The following is a 20,835-nucleotide window of genomic DNA, read 5'->3' as shown; positions in this document are numbered from 1 at the left end:
GCAGCTTCCAGGACCTTTCCCAACCAGGAGCCCCGTACCTGAGCTTCTCCATATGACAATCTGCGTGGCCACTCAGCGTACGGGGTGGGGGTGGGGAACCCACCTCACCCTCTGCCCCTAGCTGACTGGCAATGGTCCAGCTCCAGGAGGGCCTGTGGCCCTTGCCATTAAGAAGGTATGCACTAACTCCGCAAGAGCATAAAAAAGTTTATTGGAGCATCACGGCTGGTGGGGCTGTTATTGCTGAGTCGTGGGGGAGGGGGCCGATCCCGCCGGCCCTTAGGGGCCCCTAAAGTGCACTCAGTGCGGCGGGGGTGGGGGTGTTGCATAGAGAGTCTGTCCCGCCGCTCCTCCGCCATCCCTGCTTCTTGTCCCAGCTAAGCGAGACCGGCTTCCGGGCCGCCCCGCGCACCGGGCTCGCCGCTACTCGGGCTTACGAAAACGGCCGGCGCACGCGCCTGCAGCGCCAGCCCGGGCTCTCTGCCCTTGCCCACGGGGGCGCCCAGACCGGCGCTGCCTAGGCGCGTCTGAGCCACTGGAATCTCGTCCATGGACTCGGCTGACGCCGAGTGGTAGGCGCCTGCAGGGCTGGCGTCAGCGGAATCCGAGGACGAGCTGGAGCGGCGGCCGGGGGTCCGCGGCCCTATGGGGTCGGAAGGGAACGTGAGACTAGGAGCTGCTACTCACTTAGGGCCCTACCTTTCACCTCCCTCGTAGCTCCCCGAGCAGGATCCGGTCAGGAAGGGGCGCTCACCCGGCAGCCTGGGCAACGGGAGCTCCCGGTCCAAGGTTCTGGAGGTCCGTACCTTATACATGCGCCGCTTCCTTTTTTTCTGCAGAGACAGGGGGAAGCCTGAGTACCCCTTCCCCAGACCTCACATCGCCAAAAGACGCGCAGGAGTGGAGAGGGGTAGAGGCTTCTTTCCCATACCCTTCCTCCTGGGCAGGGGGCCCAGCACAGTCCCCCCCCCCCTACCTGGGGTCGGATCCGGGGGGGCAGAGCGAGAGTCTCTGGGGAGGAGGGCGGTGGAGGCTCCACGTGGCCGCGGGTGGCAAGGAACCGGGAGGGGCTGAAGGGGAAGTGGGAGGATAAATGCTGGATGCTGTTGTTCCTTCAAATCCCACCCTGTTGGAGGTCCTAAAATAAGCCTCCCTTCCTAGCTGGAAAGGGGCATTGATCTGTCCAAGGCCATGATAGCCTGGACCAAGACCTGTGCCTTGGCTTTGGCCTAACCCCTTTCTCCCACCTCAGATGGCCCTGCCATGCCAATGGGAGATATGAGGTGGCACTTGCCCAGGTTGCACTCACTTGGCATTCACTGAGGCAGGCCTGGCCTGGCCAGGGGGCTCTGGGCGCACATGGCTGAAGGTCCGCATGTAGAACTCCATCTCCTGGGGAAGATGGAGGTGAGGGAGGCTGGGAGGCCAGGTGTGGGTCCAGGGCCTTCTGGGTCCTGGGCCCACTCTGTCTTGGATGCAACACCCCCTTACTGGTCTCTGTGGGAGGCCTGGGCACAGACGTCTAGGGCTGTCCTCCAGGCTTCCCAGGTATGCTGGGAAAACCCCAATGCAGAATGAGGCTTAAAACACCTGTTTTTGTACCTTACCCCACCCCCACCATTTTCCTCACTTCATTTAGTCAAACTCCACCTCCTCCAGGAAGCCTCCAGCCTCATGTGTACAACGTACCCAGTCTAGAGCTGTTCTGGCCAAGTTGGGTTGAGGAGAAGAGGGACTCAAGAGAGGCCCTCTCCTGCTCCTGGCTCCTCCCAGGGCTCCAGTCTCTTGAACCGATTTTTTTCCCTAGTTGGGAGACTGGGCAGTTCACACATCCGGGTGTGCACCCGAGGCTGCGAGGCTACCTGCAGGAATCCATGGTTCCTTCGGAGCTGAGTCCTCAGAGTACCAGACACAATCTAACTGCTGGCGGGGAGTGGGGGGATGAGCGGTCTCCCCAACTTCTACCGGTAAAGGGAAGGCAATAGGTGGTGGAAAAAACAGTGCCACAGCCCCACCTGGGACCAGGCTTATGGGTGCTCTCTGTCTTGTTTAGTCGCTAATCCTCACAGTGACCATGGGAGTAGCAGATCCAACCCCTGAAAGTGAAGGGGTCTGAAGCCGGGAGGTAGCAGGAGTGGCCTAGGCTTGCACCGCAGCACGTAGCAAGCGCCGGGCTGCGCCCAAGAGGACTGCAGGTGAGGAAACAAAAGCCAGGAAAAACAGTCCGAGAAGGGAGCCTGGCGGAGGATGTGGGGTGGCTGGGGGTAGGGCACCGGACAGCTGTCGCGACTCGGCAGTCGTTTCCATGGAGACCCGGGCATCCTGACTAATGCAGAGACGACACTGTAACAGCAACACCGTCTCTAAAACAAGCCTATGTTTGGGGGCAACGGCTCCAGAGTGGGGCCCCTCCCACATTCCTGCTCAGGGTGGGGGTGGGGAGGCTGCCTGCAGGACGGCCCTAGCAGATCTGGGGGCCAGAGCCCAGCCAGTCACCGGCTGGCTACAGAGGCAGAGAATGAACCCTGGGCAAGCCCTGTGCCCAACACCTGCCCAGGCTGGCTCTTTGGGGAGGAGTGTGGGGGTGCCAGCCTGAGCAGAGGAGCCCTGGGAAAGAGGAAGGAGTCAAAGGCCAGTCACAAGGGCTGGGACGCCAAGGGAATCCTTCCCCCACACATTTCCTCTTCACCAGTGTGCACCTAGCACCCCTCCAGGGCCCAGGATAGAGGGGGCAAAGGCTACCGTGGTGCCCCTGGGTTCTAGAAGTGTAGGGCAGAGGGCAGGGCAGCAGTAGAGGATGGTCTCAGAAGCCTGAGGGGCCAGAATGGGACAGGAGCCAGGCCCTAGCCAGCTGGGGAAGTTTGAGGGTGCCACCCGGGTGTCCCCATTCAAATTCCCCTCCCCTCATCACAGCTGCCCCTACAATCCTCCCTCAGAGACATTCAATACGTGCACATTCCTGAATGGTACATGGCACCTCTCAGCCTCAGCTCGCCTCTGTACGACGGGACAGACACACCTCTTCTCCCCCTGCCGACGTCTCCCTCGGGTCATCTTCAGATGACCCGGCTGCTGGTACATCTGGCCCCAAAGCCTAAGCAGGCAGTAACTACAGAGCAGGGGTCCTGAGCATTCGAGTCTGGGGATCCCAGGGCCAGCCCTGCCTCAGTGGGCACTGGCTGTGAAGCTTGAGAAAGTCTCCTGCCTACCTCTCTGAGCCTCAGTCTCCTCTGTGGAGTGGGGATAGGGATGGTGCCCACTCCCGGGACGGCTGCCACTGTGCTTACATGGGTTCTGTGCCCAGCACCAGGGCAGGTACACAGCGGTGTGGCAGTTGCGGGGGGGGGAGGGGGTCTCCACCAACAGCCATCACTCCCCCAGGCCTACCCAGGCCTGGCAGCCTGGCCCACCCCTGGCGATGAGAACAGGAGAGGTGGGGTCCCAAGCACTCCCCCAATCCACCCACCAGCCTGTGTTTGTGTCCAGTTGCCATGAGGACTTCGGATCCAGAGCTCAGCCTTCCCAACAAGGCCTGCCTGGGCCCCCTGCCTTCCCAGTCCCTGGGGGCTCCAAGGACTGGACCACCCCACCCCCAGCTGCTGACCTCAGGAAGCCAAGGGGCATGGGAATGGGGATAGGCTGATCAACAGCTGGGCTGGCCAGGCCCCGAGCCTGGGCTGGAGGATTCCTGCTTCAGAGTGCAGAGACCTTAACTCTTCCTAGACCCAGCTTGCTTAATCTTTCTTGGCCTCAATATGTTCATCTGCAACATGGGTACGGTAGCATTACCTGCCTCATGGGCTGTTTCAAGATTTAAATGGGGTAATGGGTATAAGGGCTCAGGGTCACGGGTGGAGAGAACTGATGGCTCTATCCTGGTGACCCAGTCCTTGATCCATCCCTCTCTCCTCCTGCGGCCCCAACCTGCCTGCTTCCAGGCTCCCACGTTCTGTGCCCTCCAGCACATGCTTCAAGCCTTTCCCCTGGGGTCGGGGAAACACAGGGCTTCCTCTGGCTGTGCCCACACTTGAGCAAGTAGGCACGTGCTTAGTACAGGCTTGCCCTCGCCTCTGCTGCCTCCAGCACCCCCTGACCCAGCTGCTCTTCCAGGCCAGCTTCTCTTTGCCCTGTCTAGTCACTGGCTACTCGTTGCACAGCTCACCACCCCTCCCACACCCCTTCTCCCACTCCCTCAGCCCTCTGGGCCACTTCTATACCTGAATGGGCCGCATCCTGGGGGGACATGACTCAAGCTCCCTGTGGGCCCCCTTTGCCTCCTGGGGCGGACGATGCTGCACGACGTATTCATAGGTGGTGAGCTTGTGCCACACTGAGGGGGTGAAGAGAGGGCTCAGTGCAATGGAAAAGGAACCCTGGAGTTCAGAAGGGGAGGGAGGGTACCCAACCACAGGCTAAAACCATTGTCCCCATATACACTAAGCCATGGAGTGAGACCAGGTCACCATGAGCGAGCCAGCGCTAGGAAGGGGAATAGTTTCAGGGCTCTACGGCCCAAACTGGGTAACTTCCTCCAGCTTAGGGACTCCCATCCCCTGAAAGGCAGGTGTGGGTGTATATGTGGGGGTAGGGGCAGGGGGCACTTACTGAGATAAATGTGGAAGCAGAGCAGGTGGCCGAGCAGGGCTGTGGAGAGCAGGCCCAGAAAGATGAGAAGGGCAGCCAGAGCCAGGATGGCAGGAGCCTGGGTCTCCACAGGGGCAGCAGGCAGGAACACGAACCACACATCTGTGTGATTCTTCAAGACTGCAAGGCACAGGCAGACTGTGCTCAGCCAGGGATGTAACCAGTGACCCGAACAGGCCCAGGGTTGGGGGATGGGAGTGGGCCTGGAGCCCACACTGACCTTCAAAGTGGCGGTTGGTACGCAGCCGCATGGGGTTGACAAAGAACTCCACAAAGACATAAGTGGCCACCAGCACGAGGAGCAGGACGCCCAGTAAGGCAGATGCCACACTGTGTAGAAAGAGCCTGGGCCCAGCCGTGGGCAGCTGTCAGCACCCAGGTGCTCCAGCTGGGCAAGGGCTCAGAGCTCAGAAGGGCCGGTGGTTAGGATGGGGAGCTGGGCCTCTGACCCGACAGCCCTGACTCCTCACGAAGCCAAAGCCTTAGGGCAAAGGTGAATATAGGCGGCCACCCCCAACAGGCTCCCCACCTTTCCCTGGGCCAGCAGGAGAAAGACTCCAAACCTACCCTCATTGCTCTCAGGCGGAAGCCATCGGGAGCATCACCCTCAGACCAGCACACACACTAACGCACACCAGCGCACAGGTCCCCCAAGTCCCCCTATCATCGCCCCGCCCCATACGCAGGTTCAAGGCCCCTGGCTCGCACAGACACAGGCATTGCCAGGCACCCCTGTGGCCCGGGCCTGGCTCTCACCGGTAGTTCCTCTCGCCCACGCAGTTGTTGAGCCACTTGCAGTGGTGGTCGAAGCCGCACACGCATTTGTTGCAGGCGCTGCAGTGCTTGGAACGAGCACTCCTAAGGTGGGGAGGGGGCACAGCACGGTTGCGAGCTTCTCCCGCCTTTTGCTGCCCGGCCTGGCTGGGGGGTTGCCGGTTCCGCGCCTGGAGCGGGTCACCCACCCGCGCCTAAGCGGAGAGCGGAGCGCGTCAAAGGGAGGCACGCGCGCCCTCTGGCGGGGGGCACTGTGGGGCGGGGAACCCGGAGGAAGCAGCGCTTCTGAAGAGGCGGGGTGGGGGCGGAGACGGGAGGTGTACCCAGCGGCGGGAGGAGGTGTAGGCGGCGTTATACTGTCCCGCTCTGGGACAGTGCACCCAGGTGATGGTGGCGTGAAACGAAAACGGAGTTTCCTTTCCAAGCAAGGACGCCCTTTGCCCAACCAGGAGGCAATGCAGGTATGGGGCCAGGGAGCAGAAGAGAGCAAGGCTGCTGGACCCAGGGCCTGCGTTGCTCTTCCTGACATCGCCATTTTTTGAGTCCCTGTTTCTCTGCCAGACTATGGGAATTTTCCTGGCATTCTTCCAGAAATCCCCAGTCTATCTGGGCTAATCCAAAGGGAGCCAAAGGAAGAGGGGTAAGCAGACATCTGGGTGAGCAGTAAGCAGTTCACCGCAGTGGGTCAGGTGAGGTGAGGCTAAATTAGGAATGCAAGAGAGTCTCCCTGCCCCAGGGAGGAACCAGGAAAGGCCAAAGGAGAGTGGAAGAATAAATTTCGACCCCCTCCCCCAGAACAGAATGGAGCCCTGGAATACGCAGCAACTGCTAGAGCATCCACTGAGGAACAACGCGCTGACTGGTGTCTAGTGAAAGAAAGGATGGTCTGATGCCGGAGTCCTCAGCATCTTAATGCCATTGCCTCTTTCTCTGTCCTATGGACAGAACCCCTTCAACAGGCTGCTTGGGGCTTAATATTAAAAGTGTGGAGCTAGCCTTGAACCATACCCCCATCCCTGATCCCCTACCTAAGGCTGGGAGACTGGGATGCTCCAGAGAGGGGCTTAGGGAGGCAGTCTGGACCAGCCAAGGCGGTATGGGTTCTGTACATTCTGACCCCTTAATGTGATCTGGAGTAAGTCACTTGGCCTCTCTGGGCCTCAGATTCCTCATGCATAAACAAGGATAATAGTATTGGCTTCGGGGCCAGGCAGGCTGGGTTGTGAATCTGGCTGCCCAGTAGCCATATGACCAACCTCCGGCCACTCAGCCTTTCTGAGCATTGGACTCTTCCTCCTCTGTGAAGTGAGAAGGATGTTGCCCACTCTGCAGGGTGGTTGTTCATAAGCACTTAGCACATGGTAAGTAGTCAAGTGTTGCTCCCCTCTCTGCCCATACCTGGGAATGCTGGTGAGAGAAGGGGGGTGGTTACTGGTAGAGTTAGTCATCAGAAGTGTTTGTGGCAGTGCCAATTGTTTCCTACTTTGTTGGAAATGCTATTCCTCATCTTCTGTTTCCAATCACCTTCTCCCTCACCCAGTTCTCTGCACTCCACTAAGATTCTTGACTGTGTGAAATAAGAGGGTTCTGAGGCTTCAGGATGACTGTAAAGCCTGGGCATGCCCCTGTCTGCCTTCAGCTCCCACTGGCAGTTCCCCGGGCACACTCATCGGCCACACACACCCAGCCCACACGCACTCACACATCAACGTCGCACAAGTTGCAGTGCAGGTCTTCAATGACGTGTGCATGTTGGCTGCGGTTGAAGATGGGCAGAGGCCCAGCATAGCTCTTGTCCCGCACATTGGCATCTGCTGGGTCGATGGAAACAGCAGTCAGGTGCACCACGAGGTGGCCAGCAAAGATGGCGCCCATGCACTGGCCCAGCAGGTTAAAGACTCACTCCACACTGCCGGCTGAGAGCCCCACTTCTCCTTCCTGTAGCCAGAGAACTGCTCTCTACCTACATGTGACTCCCCAGTGCAGAGACTCTCTGCCTGTGCCACCTCCTACCTGTGCCACCTCCTACCTGTGCCCCATATGGAAGAGCAGAGGGGCCGTCTGGTGATGGAGCTCACAAGCCAGCACTGCCTGCTGCTGCTGAGGAGACCAACTACAGGGCCCTGGCCTCACTAATCCAGGCCTGGTGTAGGCCCTGGCTGAGCTTACCTCAGAATCTGACCTGGTTTCCGATTCTGAATGGTGAAATGAGACTGAAAGAGATCATCCTCTAAAGGTTGAAGGAGGCAAAATATAAGTTCTAAGCTTGTTTATCTTGCTTTCACAGGAAGTCAGCTCTGAGAAGGAAGAAGACATCCTCTCCCAGCAGCCATGCCAGTTGGAGAATCATTTGCAGACAGGGCCTCATATATCTACTGCCTCCGCAATCTAGAGTCCAGGTACTTGGAGGCCTGGGGCTGAATGTCTGGGATGGCCTAACATGTTCAGGGGCTGGCCAGGGGGCAGCATGGCTAATTCCTGAAACACAGATCTTCCAGGATCTATCTGCTCAGCAATTGGACCAAATGCTGGACACAGTATGCTGACAACTTACTGCAAAGTGAATGTGTAAAACTTCACTAATAGATTCCACCCAGGCAGCCATCCACCCTCCATCTAGCTATCTGTCGATCCATCCATCCATCCTCTTGCTAGCCAAGTAGACAACATCTCTCCATCACTTATCCTCCATCCATCACCTGTCCAACCTCCTTTTTTCTTCCTCTTCCCAGCAGCCAAATTTTCCTACATGTCTGCAGGAGCCAGGCTCCACCCTAATGTGCTGTACCAGAGCTGAAAGAGACAATCCTGTGGCCCAACACAACCTCTCTATCCCTACGGCCCTGGCTGTGGGTCAGGCTGTCACCTCTTGCCTGGGTTATTCCATAGTCTCTTGACGCTGCTTCTCATGTCTGCATCCCCTTGAGTACCCTTTACTTGGGTAGTGAGCTCTGAAAAGCTTAAACCTAAAGGCTTGACTGCTTAAACTCCTGCAGTGGCTCCCAAGCTAAAGTTTACTCTTCAGCTCAGTGTTCACGGCCCCTTTTCCTCTGGATCCTCTCAAACCTCTCTGGTATCATCAACCACTACTCCTTACCATTCCAGGCTCTCTTCAGACACACTGAATGTGGGCAAACGTTTAGTTTCCTGCCTGTTCCAACACTTCTTCCCTCCCCACCACCCCCCTGGTTCATTCATTCAGCTATTTACTGAGGTCTTTCTCTATGCCAGGCACTGAGGGATATGGCAGGAACAAGACAGACTTGGTCCCTAGCCCCAAGGGGCCTACAGTCTGGCAGGAAACACAGAGGTTAATCAAAGAGTAGGTTGACTGCAATAACGAAAGTTCAGGGGACTATTTGAGTTTGTAACTGGGTGACCTCATCTAGTCTGAAGGGATCTGGAAAGTTTCTCTGAGGAAGTATCATCTCAGCTGAGACTTAGAGAGAAACAGATAACAGGAACGTGGCAGGTAATATAAAGAGGAAAGGGGGCCTGGCTGGGTACTGGGAACAAGCAGAGTCCCAACTAGATGTGTGGTTCCAGCTCAGCTTATTGGTGCCATGCAAGAAAGAGAGCCCATGTCACCAAATTCTGGCTTTTCAGAAGGAACCAGAAATCTGGATTTGTGTCTGGATATATGAGGCGTCTCATGTTTAAAATGTTGACACGGAAGTAATTTTTTAAATGTACCTGCCAAAGAAACACTTAAGATATGTCCATTTTGTGTGTTCGTTATCCCTCAATTAAAAAAAAAAATCTGTAGGCCAAACTGGCCCATGGCCTGCTAGGTCTTGACTTCTAACTTAGCTGGGTATTGTGGTGGAGAGAGAGGCTAGGAGCTTCCAGGCAGAGACCAGTGTTGTTGCAACAGAGAACAACAGAGGAAATAAAATAAGAAGATGCTGGGGAGATAAGCAGAGTCCAGAATGTGGAGAGCCACGATGATCTTGAACCTTAAGGCAGGAAGAAGCTATTAGAGGGTGTTAAGCTGGGGAGTAACTTTATCATATTTGTTTTTTGAAAGGGCACTCTGGCTGCAGGGATAGAGATGGACTGGCCGGGGTGAGAGCATGTGTGGGGAGACCTGTTTGGAAACTAAATGGTCATCTAGGTAAAAGAGGCAGATGGCAGTGGGGAGAAAAGAGGGCAAATACAATAGCTTTTTAGGAGGCAAAATCAACAGGCCTTGATGACTGACTGGATATAGGTGATGAAGGAAAGGGGCGGAGCCAAGAGTACCTAGAGAGGCCAGGAAGAGGGAAGGAGGGGAGCTGAGAGCAACAGGTATGCATCTGGGTGGTGATGATGGTCTACATGGCCCTCCTCCTACACCCACAGTCTGCTGTATGAATCCCTACCCCCATACTTACCATGTGATGATCTCCAATCTACAAGGCTTTCCTCCAATTGGAAGCAGAACACCTAGAGCTGGGGCCCTGTTTTACCCATCTTTGCAACCCTAGGGCCCAGGCAAGTTCTAGGTGCAAGGTCAGTGCTTGGTACACACCATTACCCTACCTCATTCTGCAGGGGCCCCTGAGGGAGCCTGCAGAAGGAAGGTGGCTTTGATGGGAGGACAGAGAACCATTCAGGCCTGGAAATGGGAGTGCCAAACCAGGTGGTTCTATGAGCCTCCAGCATTGCCCAAAGCAATAAATATGGGGAGGACAAAACCCTCAAACCATCCCACTGCCTCAGAGTCAGACTGCCTGAGCAGTCCTTCTGGCCTCAATGGGTAGCAATTGTGTGACCTCAGGAAGTCATTTAATCTCTCTGAGGGCTTCCCTGGTGGCGCAGTGGTTAAGAGTCCGCCTGCCAAGGCAGGGGACACAGGTTCGAGCCCTGGGCCGGGAAGATCCCACATGCCGCGGAGCAACTAAGCCCGTGCACCACAACTACTGAGCCTGCGCTCTAGAACCTGCGAGCCACAACTACTGAGCCCACGTGCCACAACTACTGAGCCCACGCGCCACAACTACTGAAACCTGAGCGCCTAGAGCCCATGCTCCGCAACAAGAGAAGCCACCGCATAAGAAGCCTGCACACCGCAATGAAGAGTAGCCCCCGCTCGCCACAACCAGAGGAAAGCCCACGTGCAGCAACAAAGACCCAACACAGCCAAAAAAAAAAAAAAAAAAAAAACTTTATAACCTCTCTGAGCCCCAATTTCTTTTATGAAAGTGGGGAGAACACCTTCCTTACAGATTATGAGAGTTGAACAAGATCATCCATGTATAGGGGTTGACACAGTGCCTGGCACATATAAGTGTTCCAATAAGTGCTAGTTACTCTTGGTTACCGTTATTTGCTCTGATTCTGCTCACTCCAAAACATGTGGTTATTAATCTGGCTTCCCAGGTACCCTTATTGCAGAAAGCCAGGTGGTCCTGAGTGAGTGGTGTACCCATTCCGGATCATGGGAGGAATGTTCCATGAAGCATTCTATGTAATAGCACTGACTGAGCCCTGTTGGTCACCTCAGAGAAAGTCTAGTTTTCATGTACAAATTTGATGACTAGGCCCTCGGCCCCAGTGAACCAGGAAGCGCCTCAGTGACACTGCTGGCGTCGGAGACCAACAAGCTTCTCTAGAGTCTTTCTGCACCCACCTGCCCTGGCTACCCACCAGCCAAGGGCTCTATGGTTTCCCAAGAGAGCATGCTCACATTCATGGCTCATACATTCTGGTGCTCACACACACAGACATCTTTGTGTGCTCCTTGTCCCCTGCCTGGGAAGCAGGCAGGACTCCTCCTGTCAGATAGAGGAGGAGGCTAAGATGCGGAGAGCTGGCAAAAGCTGCTCAGCCTTGTGCAGCTCTGAAAGGGCTGAGTTGAAGGGTGCTGACTCTACGCCTGAGACTTTCAAATTCATCCCTGCTAACTCCTTTAGCTCACCCTAGGCCACCTTCTCCCAGAAGCCCAAAGAATCATCTCCATGAAGCACACACACCAAGGCACACTCTCATGGGCACCCTCTGGACTGGGGCACATGGCCACATGCTGCCCCTCAATCGCCCAGACTTGCAGCCACATCCTCTGCTCCTGGGGGTTGTGGCCAGGGCTGGGGCAGTCACATCACTAAGTTCAGGCAAGCTCATGTTTGTCACAATTCCCAGGAGCTTCCAGGGCATATTTATCCCTCCTCCTGTCAATTCAACCTTAGGCTAAAAGAGTCTGATTTATAAAATCGATGAGCTCCTAAACAGTCCTGGGTACAGCCTAATAATCTCTGTAAATAAACCCACATTTTAAATGTACCAGGAAACTTACCATGTAAAGGAATTCTACCATTATTCTTTCCAAAAAGTGAAAAATTATTTCATAAATGGAATACGGTACTCTCTTTTATCCCTTGTTGAGCTCTGGACACAATTAGCTTAAAGAGAGCTTTACGGTTCTCTTCTGTAATTGCCCTTGTGGTACCTCAGTTGATGAGGTTCCCATCTGTGTGGGGCTTTCAACGCTCCAAGGTTCGTTAGGCCTGTTCCCTCACCCAATCAGGCGGAGGGGTCAGATGGGGGTTGGAGGCCAGGCGCAGGTAGGCAACTGGTCCCCCCAGGCAGAGACAGGGCCCATCTGCACTCTCTGAGGCTCTGGAACCCAGCTTCAGGCCTCGCCCATGTCCCTCCATCCATTGTCCCCACTCTTCTATGTACCAGTCCCACACTTTCCCAAGGATACAGCATAGCCAGCAGGCACCCAGTGGTGAGGCAGGAGGGGAACAAGGACCCCAAAGCCAATCACAGCAAAGAAGAGGTACAGCAGCCAGGCCACAATCTGGAGCGGGTGAGGGGGCCAGCTCCACCCATTCCGGCGGGACCGTTGGCCCTGCAGCTCCGGGGAGGGTCCGCTGGCCTGTGCGGGTGCTGTCCACACATTCTTCTCAGGGGCTGTCTTGTTAGAGGGCTTGTTGCAGATGTTCATCTCCAGAGGGAGAAAGGGTAGAAAGATCATTAGCCTGAGGAGGCCCAGGCTGGAGCCCAGAGCCCCGTGCCTGCAGTCAGGTTTCAGCAGGAGGGGCAGGCTAGCATGTGAAGCCATCTCCAGCCACTCTGCAGGGGAATCCGGGGCCCTAGCATGAGGAGCCTGGCAGTGAGGGAGGATGGCAGTAGAGTGCTAGTCTCAAAGCCCCAGAGCAAGTTCTGGCCCCAGTCCTAGCCAGGACAAGGTAGGAAGGTCCAGGGTTTATTCAGCTCACAGTGTGACTGCCTGTTATTCTGCTCCGTCTCCACAGCCATCAGAGTTAAACCCAGTAAGACATGTTCTCATCTGGTAACAATATCAGGCTGAGGCCAGAGCGATGAGAACACAGGCTGATTCTGTCAGGATTAGTCACCTCTGTCCTGAGGCCCAAATGCAAGTGTCACAGAGGGCCCCGTTACACTTTGCTAAGGCAAACAGGGAGTGGAGGTGTTCAAAGAGGCACCTGGCCTCTGCCCCTCAGCAAGCATGTAATCCCTTTAAGGACTAGGGGACCCTGAACCATCTCCCCTGTGCCTCAGATAAGCTACCTGGGGCTTCTTGGCTGGAGAGAAGCCAGTACACAAGAGAGGGGAGGAATCCTCATTGGTTCCCTCCAGCAGTGGAAATGACCATGTTTCTCTAAGTAAATGTGGGCCTGGTACAGTGAGAACAAAAAGGTGAGCTGATGCCTTTGACTCACTTGAGGGAGTTCAGGGAAAGACAGGCCTTGGCCAGAGCCAAACCACCAGATGGCAGCACTCTTTACCCCCATCCCACCATCGCTCAGCCCAAGAGCTGACTCGGTGGTCAAAGATAACATGCAGGGCAGACGGGTAGGCCTGTCATTACAGGAGAAAGAGCCCAACCCCAGTATCTTCTGGGCCTGAGGTGGGACCAGAGCCTGGGCAGGCAGTGCCCCACTTGGGTAGACAGGCCAATTCGGAGCTCTTGGTGGGAAGGTCAAGAGCTGCAGAAAAAACCCTGGCAGCTGGACTCTCCTTTCAAGAGTCCATGCCTGTCGGCCAGGGAGTCTGACTAAGCCAAAGGGTATGGCACACCCTGCTCAGCACATCTGCCTTGAACACCTTCCTCACTTCTAAACCCAACAAAATGTGACCTGACCTTCAGAGCCCACTGCAAGCATCACCTCATCCAGGAAGCTTTCCCTGATGCCCCAAGTTAGTCAGGGGGCCCTCACACTCAGTCTTTATTGGGCAAGTCACTTTGCTGTTTGGAACAATTTGCCATCTCCATGTCTGCCCCCCCTGTTATGCCAGCTTCCCCTAAGGGCAGCAAAGGGGCTGTGATTCATTCACCTCTGTTCCCCACATCCCCTCCCCCAAGCACCCAGAACATACCTTGTACATAGTAGGTGCTCAGTAAATGTTTTCTGACTTGAAAACATCTGAAATAAAAGGAAATGTGGGCACGGTAAATGATGAGGAATCCTGACTCACCCAAAGCCATCTGGCCCGTTCTGCCCTGCCTTCAATCTGCACAGTCACCAGGCACCCGTACCCCCTCCACCCCACCCCACGCCAGCCCCATGGCTGCTACCTTAGCTACCAGACACTCACACTCAGCCACTCTGCCCTTCATCCCACCTGAGGCCCAGAGCCTCCTGTAAACCAAACTTGGAGAGTCTGAGTAGCCTCATCACAAAGCTAAATGGAGTGACCCTAGTTTTCTCCCAGGGACTCCACTGGAATTCTTTGGTCATTTGCTTTGTCTTCAGTAAAAAGCAATGAAAGGTGAAAAAAGAGCCCCAGCTTTGGAGGAAACAGATCTAGGTTCAAGTCCTGGTTCTTCACTTACTAGCTGAGTGGCTTGAGTTTCTTCATCTGAAAAACAGGGGTAGGGATGCCTGCCTAGGGCTGTATACAGATCAGCAACGCTGTAGGTAAAGCGTTGACACATAAATGTTTCCTAAATGGTAGACGTTATGATTACCCTTAAAATAGCCCTCTGGGGTGTCCTCATCTCTCCAGACTGAGGAGGCTACTGCATCTGATATTCTGTGAGGTTTTATGAGGTTATGCCCAAAGTGATGGGGTTGGTTGAAGTTGCTTTCTTAAGTCAGCAGTCCCAAGGAACACATTGTCATAAGAGCTGGGCCACTGGATTGTCATTCTAAACTTCTCAGCTTTGATCAAAGATGACAAAGGTGATCAAAAAGCTGGCATCACTTTATTTGGAATATCCCCAGAGGTGGCAAATCTTTGTCCTTGATTTTTGGAAACAAAGGTCATCAGGTCAAGCCCAGTGTATACAGTTGAGCTGGGCAGTTCTGCTCAGGAGAACAAATCCCTGTGGCTTCCACGTCGGTTCTCCAGTGATATCATCACCAGGGCAACTTCTTTGAAGGGAACCCATTAATTGGGATTCCTAAGTCCTGACTTTCTCTTTGCCATCCTCACACCTGAATAATCCAACACCTTGAGGTAGTTTATAAAGAAAGAAGCAGAGGTACATGGCTAGCTGACAGGTCCCCGCTGCCAGAGTGGGCTGGCAGTGGCCACAGGCATCCCTGACACCTGAGGCAGGAGGAGTCACCACCTGAGGCCAGGGGCCTACCACAAACAGCCTTAGGAGTTGCTCTGATACCAAACCCAAGTACCCTTGGCCCAGAGAGGTACCACTTGTATGAGACCATGGATGAGAGGATGGTGCTGTTGGGTGTAAGTCCCTTGCAGCGGTGGCAGCCTGGTACCATGCCACCTGCAACAATAGCCTGAGACAACCAACTCTTAACTGATGATATTTTCCCTTGTGGAGCTGGTGGCCACAAATTCTTTTGGCCCAAAAAATTTTGATTAAAAGGGCTTGGAGGTAGGAGAGAATCCAAGATGAGGCTTCAAGCATGGATGGGACCAGGCACCGTCACCAGACCCAGGGACTTCTCTGGCTGTCCTACCCCTCTCAGCACTTCCCTAGGAGACCAGATTAAAAGATGCGTGGTTCTGCTACCAGACAACATGGCCAGCTTGTACACTCATGCCTTGGCCCAGTCAGTGCTTAGCTTATTGCGGTCCAGCCCCCTTGTGCATTAAAGATGTAAACACAGATGAGACCATGTTCCTGCCCTCAGGGGCTTGCTTTCTGGGGGCCCAGACAGATTTCAGGGAAGTGGGTGCATGGGTATTCTGGCAGCCCTGCAAGGGCCAGCCATTCAGTATGACAGAACACAGAGTGGGTGGGTTTAGGGTCAGAGAGCAAGATCCACAGAGAGAGAGAGAGAGAGAGAGAGAGAGATTGAGAGAGGGAGATGAGCCCTGGGAAGTTGCAGGGTCAGATCCTAGGTTGAAACCAAATGCCCCTAAAACCAAGTTCCCTTACCAAGATTATGATTAATCTCTCTATCCAAAACTTTATTCCCTTTCAAGTCACCTCTGACCTCAATCCTGTGCTAATTGAACACTAAACAACCAGAGTCACATGACTAAAACTGCTGTTGTCGACGACATCATTAATGTACTAAAATTGCTACTACAGATGTCATCATTAATGTACAAACTCAGGTTGTTTCTCCAGGGCAAGATGAGCTAACAGATCCCTGAGCCATGGACCACCTGGCCAAAGAATCATAAACCAGAGACATTCTGACTCCTGAAACTACAATTAAGAAATGTCGCAAAAATGTCACAGGACGATGATTAATCCCAGCCTCTTTGTTCTCCTCCCTGCCCCCACAAAAAAAAAAAAAAAAGAAAAGAAAAGAAAAGAAAATTCTAACTCAAAGACCAAGCTGGAGTGGACCTGAGGCATGTCTCCCACTCCCTTTGCTTGGCATCCTGCAGTAAACACTGTAGTTGCCTTCACCACAGCCTGGTGTCAGCAGATTGGCTTTGCTACGTGTTGGGCAAGCAGATCCGACTTTGGTTCAGTAACAAGGTGATCACAGGAGGCCAGGTGAGTAAGTTTAGGCACTGTTGAAAGAGCCACAGGGAATCACAGAAAGTTTAAACAGGGGAGTTGACATAAAGGTGACGGGTGTTTTAGAAAGCCTTCTAGTCACACTGGGAAGGAGGGCATGAGCAAGAAGCGAAAGGGCATGGGGGGAGGTGACACCACAGCAGGCTGGCCTAGGGAGGGCAGCAGCCCAGCAGCCCTGTGTACTGGGAGGAGTTGGGTGGGAAGTGGGGGTCAAGCCCACAAGTTCCCTGATGCCCTGCTGCATCTTTGGTGGGCTGAGAGGTATGCGGACCTTGACAAAAGATTCTCAAGTACCTTCTGCTGCCACGAACAAACAACAGAGTTAAGCTGGTGGAGACAGAAAGAAGACAAGAGCAAAGAGGCCCCGTCCCAAAGGTAGCCACTGCCCTGGTAAGCCAAGGGCCCACCTGGTTTCTGAGGCAGGCTGGAGGGCCTGTGCAGGTCCCTCCCTGTCCCAACAAGGGGAAGGCCATTGCTAGGATGACAATAATCTATGTTAACATTGACTTGCTAAAAGTCTAAAATAGCATTTTCCAAATATGGTTAGGCTACCTTAATTTATATGCTTAATTTAAGTGAGGAAAATGTTACCATTTCAGGTTCTCATTATGAACTACAGAATAGTTACCTGACTGGTCCACTTCCCTCTTGCCCACCTCTGCTCTCACCAAAAAAAATATTTAGGAATGTTGTTCTGAGATTCATGAATAGCATTGTAAAAGAACCAGACTGAGGTGAAAAGTACCAGCCCTGGAGAGGCTGTAGGCATTCCTGCATTTCTGCAAGATGTCTGAGAATTTCAGGAAAGAATCTACTTAATTACCAGAGGGTTTGATGGTAGAGGCCACAGAACTGGGAAGGTACAGTGATGGGGTCAGAAGAGAGGTGACAGGGCTGATGTGGGGGCTTGGAGGGCCTGGAGATCTGAATTACCAACAGGGAGAAACAGGTTGGAGCCAGGGAAGAGGGCTAGGCCTGGAGACACAGCCTGGTTCTGGTCCCTGCGTTGCCACTCACAGATTGAGGAACCTGGTGGGCAAATTTCACAAAGCCATCTCTTTGGTTCTCTCCTTTATTTATTTTTCAAAAAGGTTAGCTGGAACGCAATTTGGTAATGTCTACCAAACTTGAGAACACATATACCCTTGAGCCAAGACATTCCATTTCTAGGTATTTACCTTATGCTCATAAAGTGCACAAAGATTCATTGCAGTCTTGTTTGTAATAATAAAGGACAAAAAACAATATAAACAAATATATGGCACATCCACACAATGCAATGCTATATAACATCAAAAATAATGAGGGATGAAATGACTTTTGATACACAGTTAAGCAGAAAAGCAAGATGTGGGACAGTTGTAGAGTGTGCTGCAAGTGAGTGAAAACCAAGGTGGATGGATAGACATCTACGTTCCTATATGCACAGATTCTCTCTGGAAAGAAATGCAAGAAAGCAAACATAGGGATAGCCTGTGAGAAGGTGATCCAGTGGCTGGGGATGAGAGAGATTTGCTTCTACTATGTACTCCTTGGTGCTGTTTGGATTTTTTTTTTTTTTTTTTTTTACCATGTGCATGTACTACTTTTGAAAAAAAATATGTCAAATAAATAACTGAAGGGTGTCGTCTCTTACCCTCCTGGTCCCAGTGGGCTGCCATGTGGACCAAATGTGCTCGTGTGATCTAGAGCCCAGTACTGCGCCAGGCAAACAAGGAAATCTTGCCTAACAACCATGCAACAAAAGAGCACTCCGTTTTAGTTCAATGCTTTCTCACTCTCGAAAGAAGTTCTGAATTGTTCAGCTGAAGAGCTCCCTGTGAGCTGTTAGGGTTTTTGTTAAAGCTGGAATCAGACAACCAGGCAGCACAACAGAGGAGCAGCTGGGCAGGACCTTGTTCCAGTTCTCAGCTGAAGGTCAGCTCAGCTCCCCGTGACTCCAGAACCCAAAGGGAAGGTGCATGCCACAGGAAGGTTTCATTCCCAACCATCTTTTCTTTTTGCTAGAGGATTTATGGTTGTTGTGTGTGTGATTTTCTATGGATACTTCAAAACAAGTTTTCTGGTTTTTTCCCAGGATCTACTTTTAAACCCATTTTCACTGAGATTTAACAGATGCCCAATTTAACCATCTAAAGGAGGGGCTGGAAAGAAAATGCTGCATGGTGCACACTGTTTCACAGCACAAAATGTCAGTTATAAAAGAACTTTCAAAGGGCAAGCACTTTGTTTATTAGAATTACCCACAGGTGCCAAAGAAGTCTCTGGACTTAAGATTCTGGGAAGTTTGACTAAGAGATACACATCACAACAACTCCCAGAAAATGAATTGGAACCTCAAGCCTTTCTCATAGACCTCTCTAGTCATTGGTCTCAGATGTGGCTGGGCTCCTTACATCAACAACACACAGAAGTCTGATGCTAGAGCAGGAAAAGCTTGAAACCTCAGTCATTCCTGAGCTGACGTGGTGTGCAGACATTTCCTGTGCCATTCTCTTCCTGAAGCAACCACGGCAAACTATTTGGGATTCAAGTTAAGCCAAGGAAAGAGGACAAGAAGAAGGGAGCAACATGGAGCTGAAACAAGGCCAGTGAGCAGAGGCAAGCATTGTTGATTTTAACCAGGAAATCAACTCCCATGATGGTAGAAGCAAGCCTTGAGGAACACCCACCAAGAAACCATCATTAAGAACAAAGTTGTGACAGAGCAGATAAGTAAGAAAAACAAAATGTAAAAAACGTGGCTAATTAAGTACCAATGTTGCTTTTATTGAATCTCATGGTGATTATCTGTTCACAAACCCATCTCCCTCTGTGAACCACCAGTTCCACAAAAACAGGGACCACCCCTCACCCATCTCTAAATCCAGTTCTCCTTCAAGAAGGGAAGTTAAGCCACTTCTTAACCATTTCTACTGCCATCACCCTAATCCAAGCTCCAGTCATTGCTCCCCTATGGTATTTCAACAATAACAATAACCATCGCTAGCATTTAGAGGGCATTTATTCTGTGCTAGGCACTGCTTTAAGTGTTTTGATGGAATTCACTTATTAAACCCTCACAACTCTCTGAGGTAGGTCCTATCATTTCAAATTGTTCTCATAGGCCTCTCTAGTCATTGGTCTCAGATGTCGCTGGCCCCTCACTCTCTCTCTCATAAACAACATGCAGAACAATATGCCCCTTTCACAGATGAGGACACTGAGTCTCAGAGACACTAAGTAAATTCTAGGAGGCACAGCTAGACTGGCAGAACTAGGATGGCCCTCAACTGACTTCCTAGTATGCCCTGTCACAATCACACTGCTCACTTCACCAGAGTGAGGTGAGCTTTTCAAAACTTGAAATTCATCAAAACTCCTCAATGGTTTCCTCCTCCTGCTAGGATAAAGTTGAAACCGCCACCGCATCCTTCACGGCTCCCCTCACGCTTGCTGTTCCTCTGTACCTGCTGCCTCCAGATCTTTGCATTTGCTTTTGCCTCTTCCAGAAACACCGTTACCCTGATCACAATGCTGGCTCCTTTTCAACCTTCAGCTCTTGGCTTAAAAGTCACATGATAGAGCGGACCCTCCCTCACCACCTCCCTTCATTTCAGCACCAGAGCATTTAACCCGACCTGAAATCACTTTAGTCGTGTATCTGGCGCCTGCTCCCCGCACCCCCCGCCCCGCCCCTTCTTAACACTGCGGGTTCTGGAGAACCGCGGCGTCCTCTCTGGAGCCCTCCGTGGCCCCGCGCCTGGCAAAAAGCCTGGCACACAGCAGACGCTCAATGCAGATCTGTGAACCGGATGAATGCTAGAAGGAAGCCGGGCGCTCTGCCCGGTACCTGGAGCCCAGGCCGCGGGATCCAGGCGCAGAGCTCGGCCGGGCGGCGGCAGCTCTGGCCCCGTGACTCAGGCCAGGCTTCGAGGTGAGAACTGCAGCGGGGGCTCCTCACCTGCGCGTCTTCGACAGTGCCAGATCGGCCTTGCCAAGGTCACTCAGCGGCTCAGCCCCCGCGCCTGGCCGTCCACCCACCCCAGGGCGGCGGCGCTTCAGACTCTCGCAGCGGAGACGGTCCCCGGGACCCGGAGGTGGTGCGCACCGGAATGGGGCCCCATCCCGGGCCGCGCGGGGGAGGTTAGGCCCGCAAGTCCTCCGGCTCCGGCTCGAGCGGGCTGGCTCTACCGCGGGGCGAGGCTGACACGGGCTGGGCCTCGTCCGGCGCGGACCCGTTCCCCTGGCAACGGCGCGGGCTACGGCGCCCCACAGCGGCCAAACCGCGCTGCGTCACGTCGCGCCGGTACCCTGGCTCCGGGCGGGGCTCACCAGGGACCCCCTGGCGTCCTAGCCCAACCATTCTCCATTCCTTTCCAACATTTCTTCTGAAAAATCCACTTTCCCCACCCCCAATCCACAGCTTGTCTTCTCGAAATCCTAACTTGTCCCAGAGGTGTTCCCCTCCACTTTCCCCCCTGAGCCCACCACTCTCAGGGAGACCCTCAGTCAGCCTGCACACTTTTTAATGAGTA

General features: G+C 53.5%; 1 protein-coding gene across 5 annotated transcripts; it reads right to left on the bottom strand.

The window, feature by feature from the left end:
• Positions 1-187: 187 nt before the first annotated feature.
• Positions 188-20,352, bottom strand: ZDHHC1 (zDHHC palmitoyltransferase 1). 5 transcript variants are annotated; one of them, XM_081217383.1, is made up of 13 exons: positions 20,262-20,352; positions 13,744-13,790; positions 12,104-12,346; positions 7,121-7,296; positions 6,675-6,825; positions 5,401-5,612; positions 4,865-4,989; positions 4,606-4,782; positions 4,218-4,330; positions 1,310-1,392; positions 977-1,070; positions 755-833; positions 188-643 (listed from the first exon to the last, which is right to left on the bottom strand). In XM_081217383.1, exons 2-13 carry the CDS (start codon positions 13,750-13,752, stop codon positions 378-380), a joined length of 1,728 nt encoding a protein of 575 aa, XP_081073509.1. In that variant the 5' UTR covers positions 13,753-13,790; positions 20,262-20,352; the 3' UTR covers positions 188-377. The 5 variants fall into 5 exon arrangements, 4 of the variants coding, with proteins under 4 accessions (XP_081073509.1, XP_081073510.1, XP_081073512.1 ...); XM_081217384.1 differs by having other exon boundaries at positions 4,606-4,764; XM_081217386.1 differs by lacking the exon at positions 6,675-6,825 and having other exon boundaries at positions 5,401-5,502.
• Positions 20,353-20,835: the final 483 nt, after the last annotated feature.

The sequence above is a fragment of the Mesoplodon bidens genome, assembly GCF_964165515.1.
Source record: "Mesoplodon bidens genome assembly, chromosome: 18".
NCBI classification, from domain to species: Eukaryota; Metazoa; Chordata; class Mammalia; order Artiodactyla; family Ziphiidae; genus Mesoplodon; species Mesoplodon bidens.
This window is presented reverse-complemented; position numbering and strand designations above follow the sequence as displayed.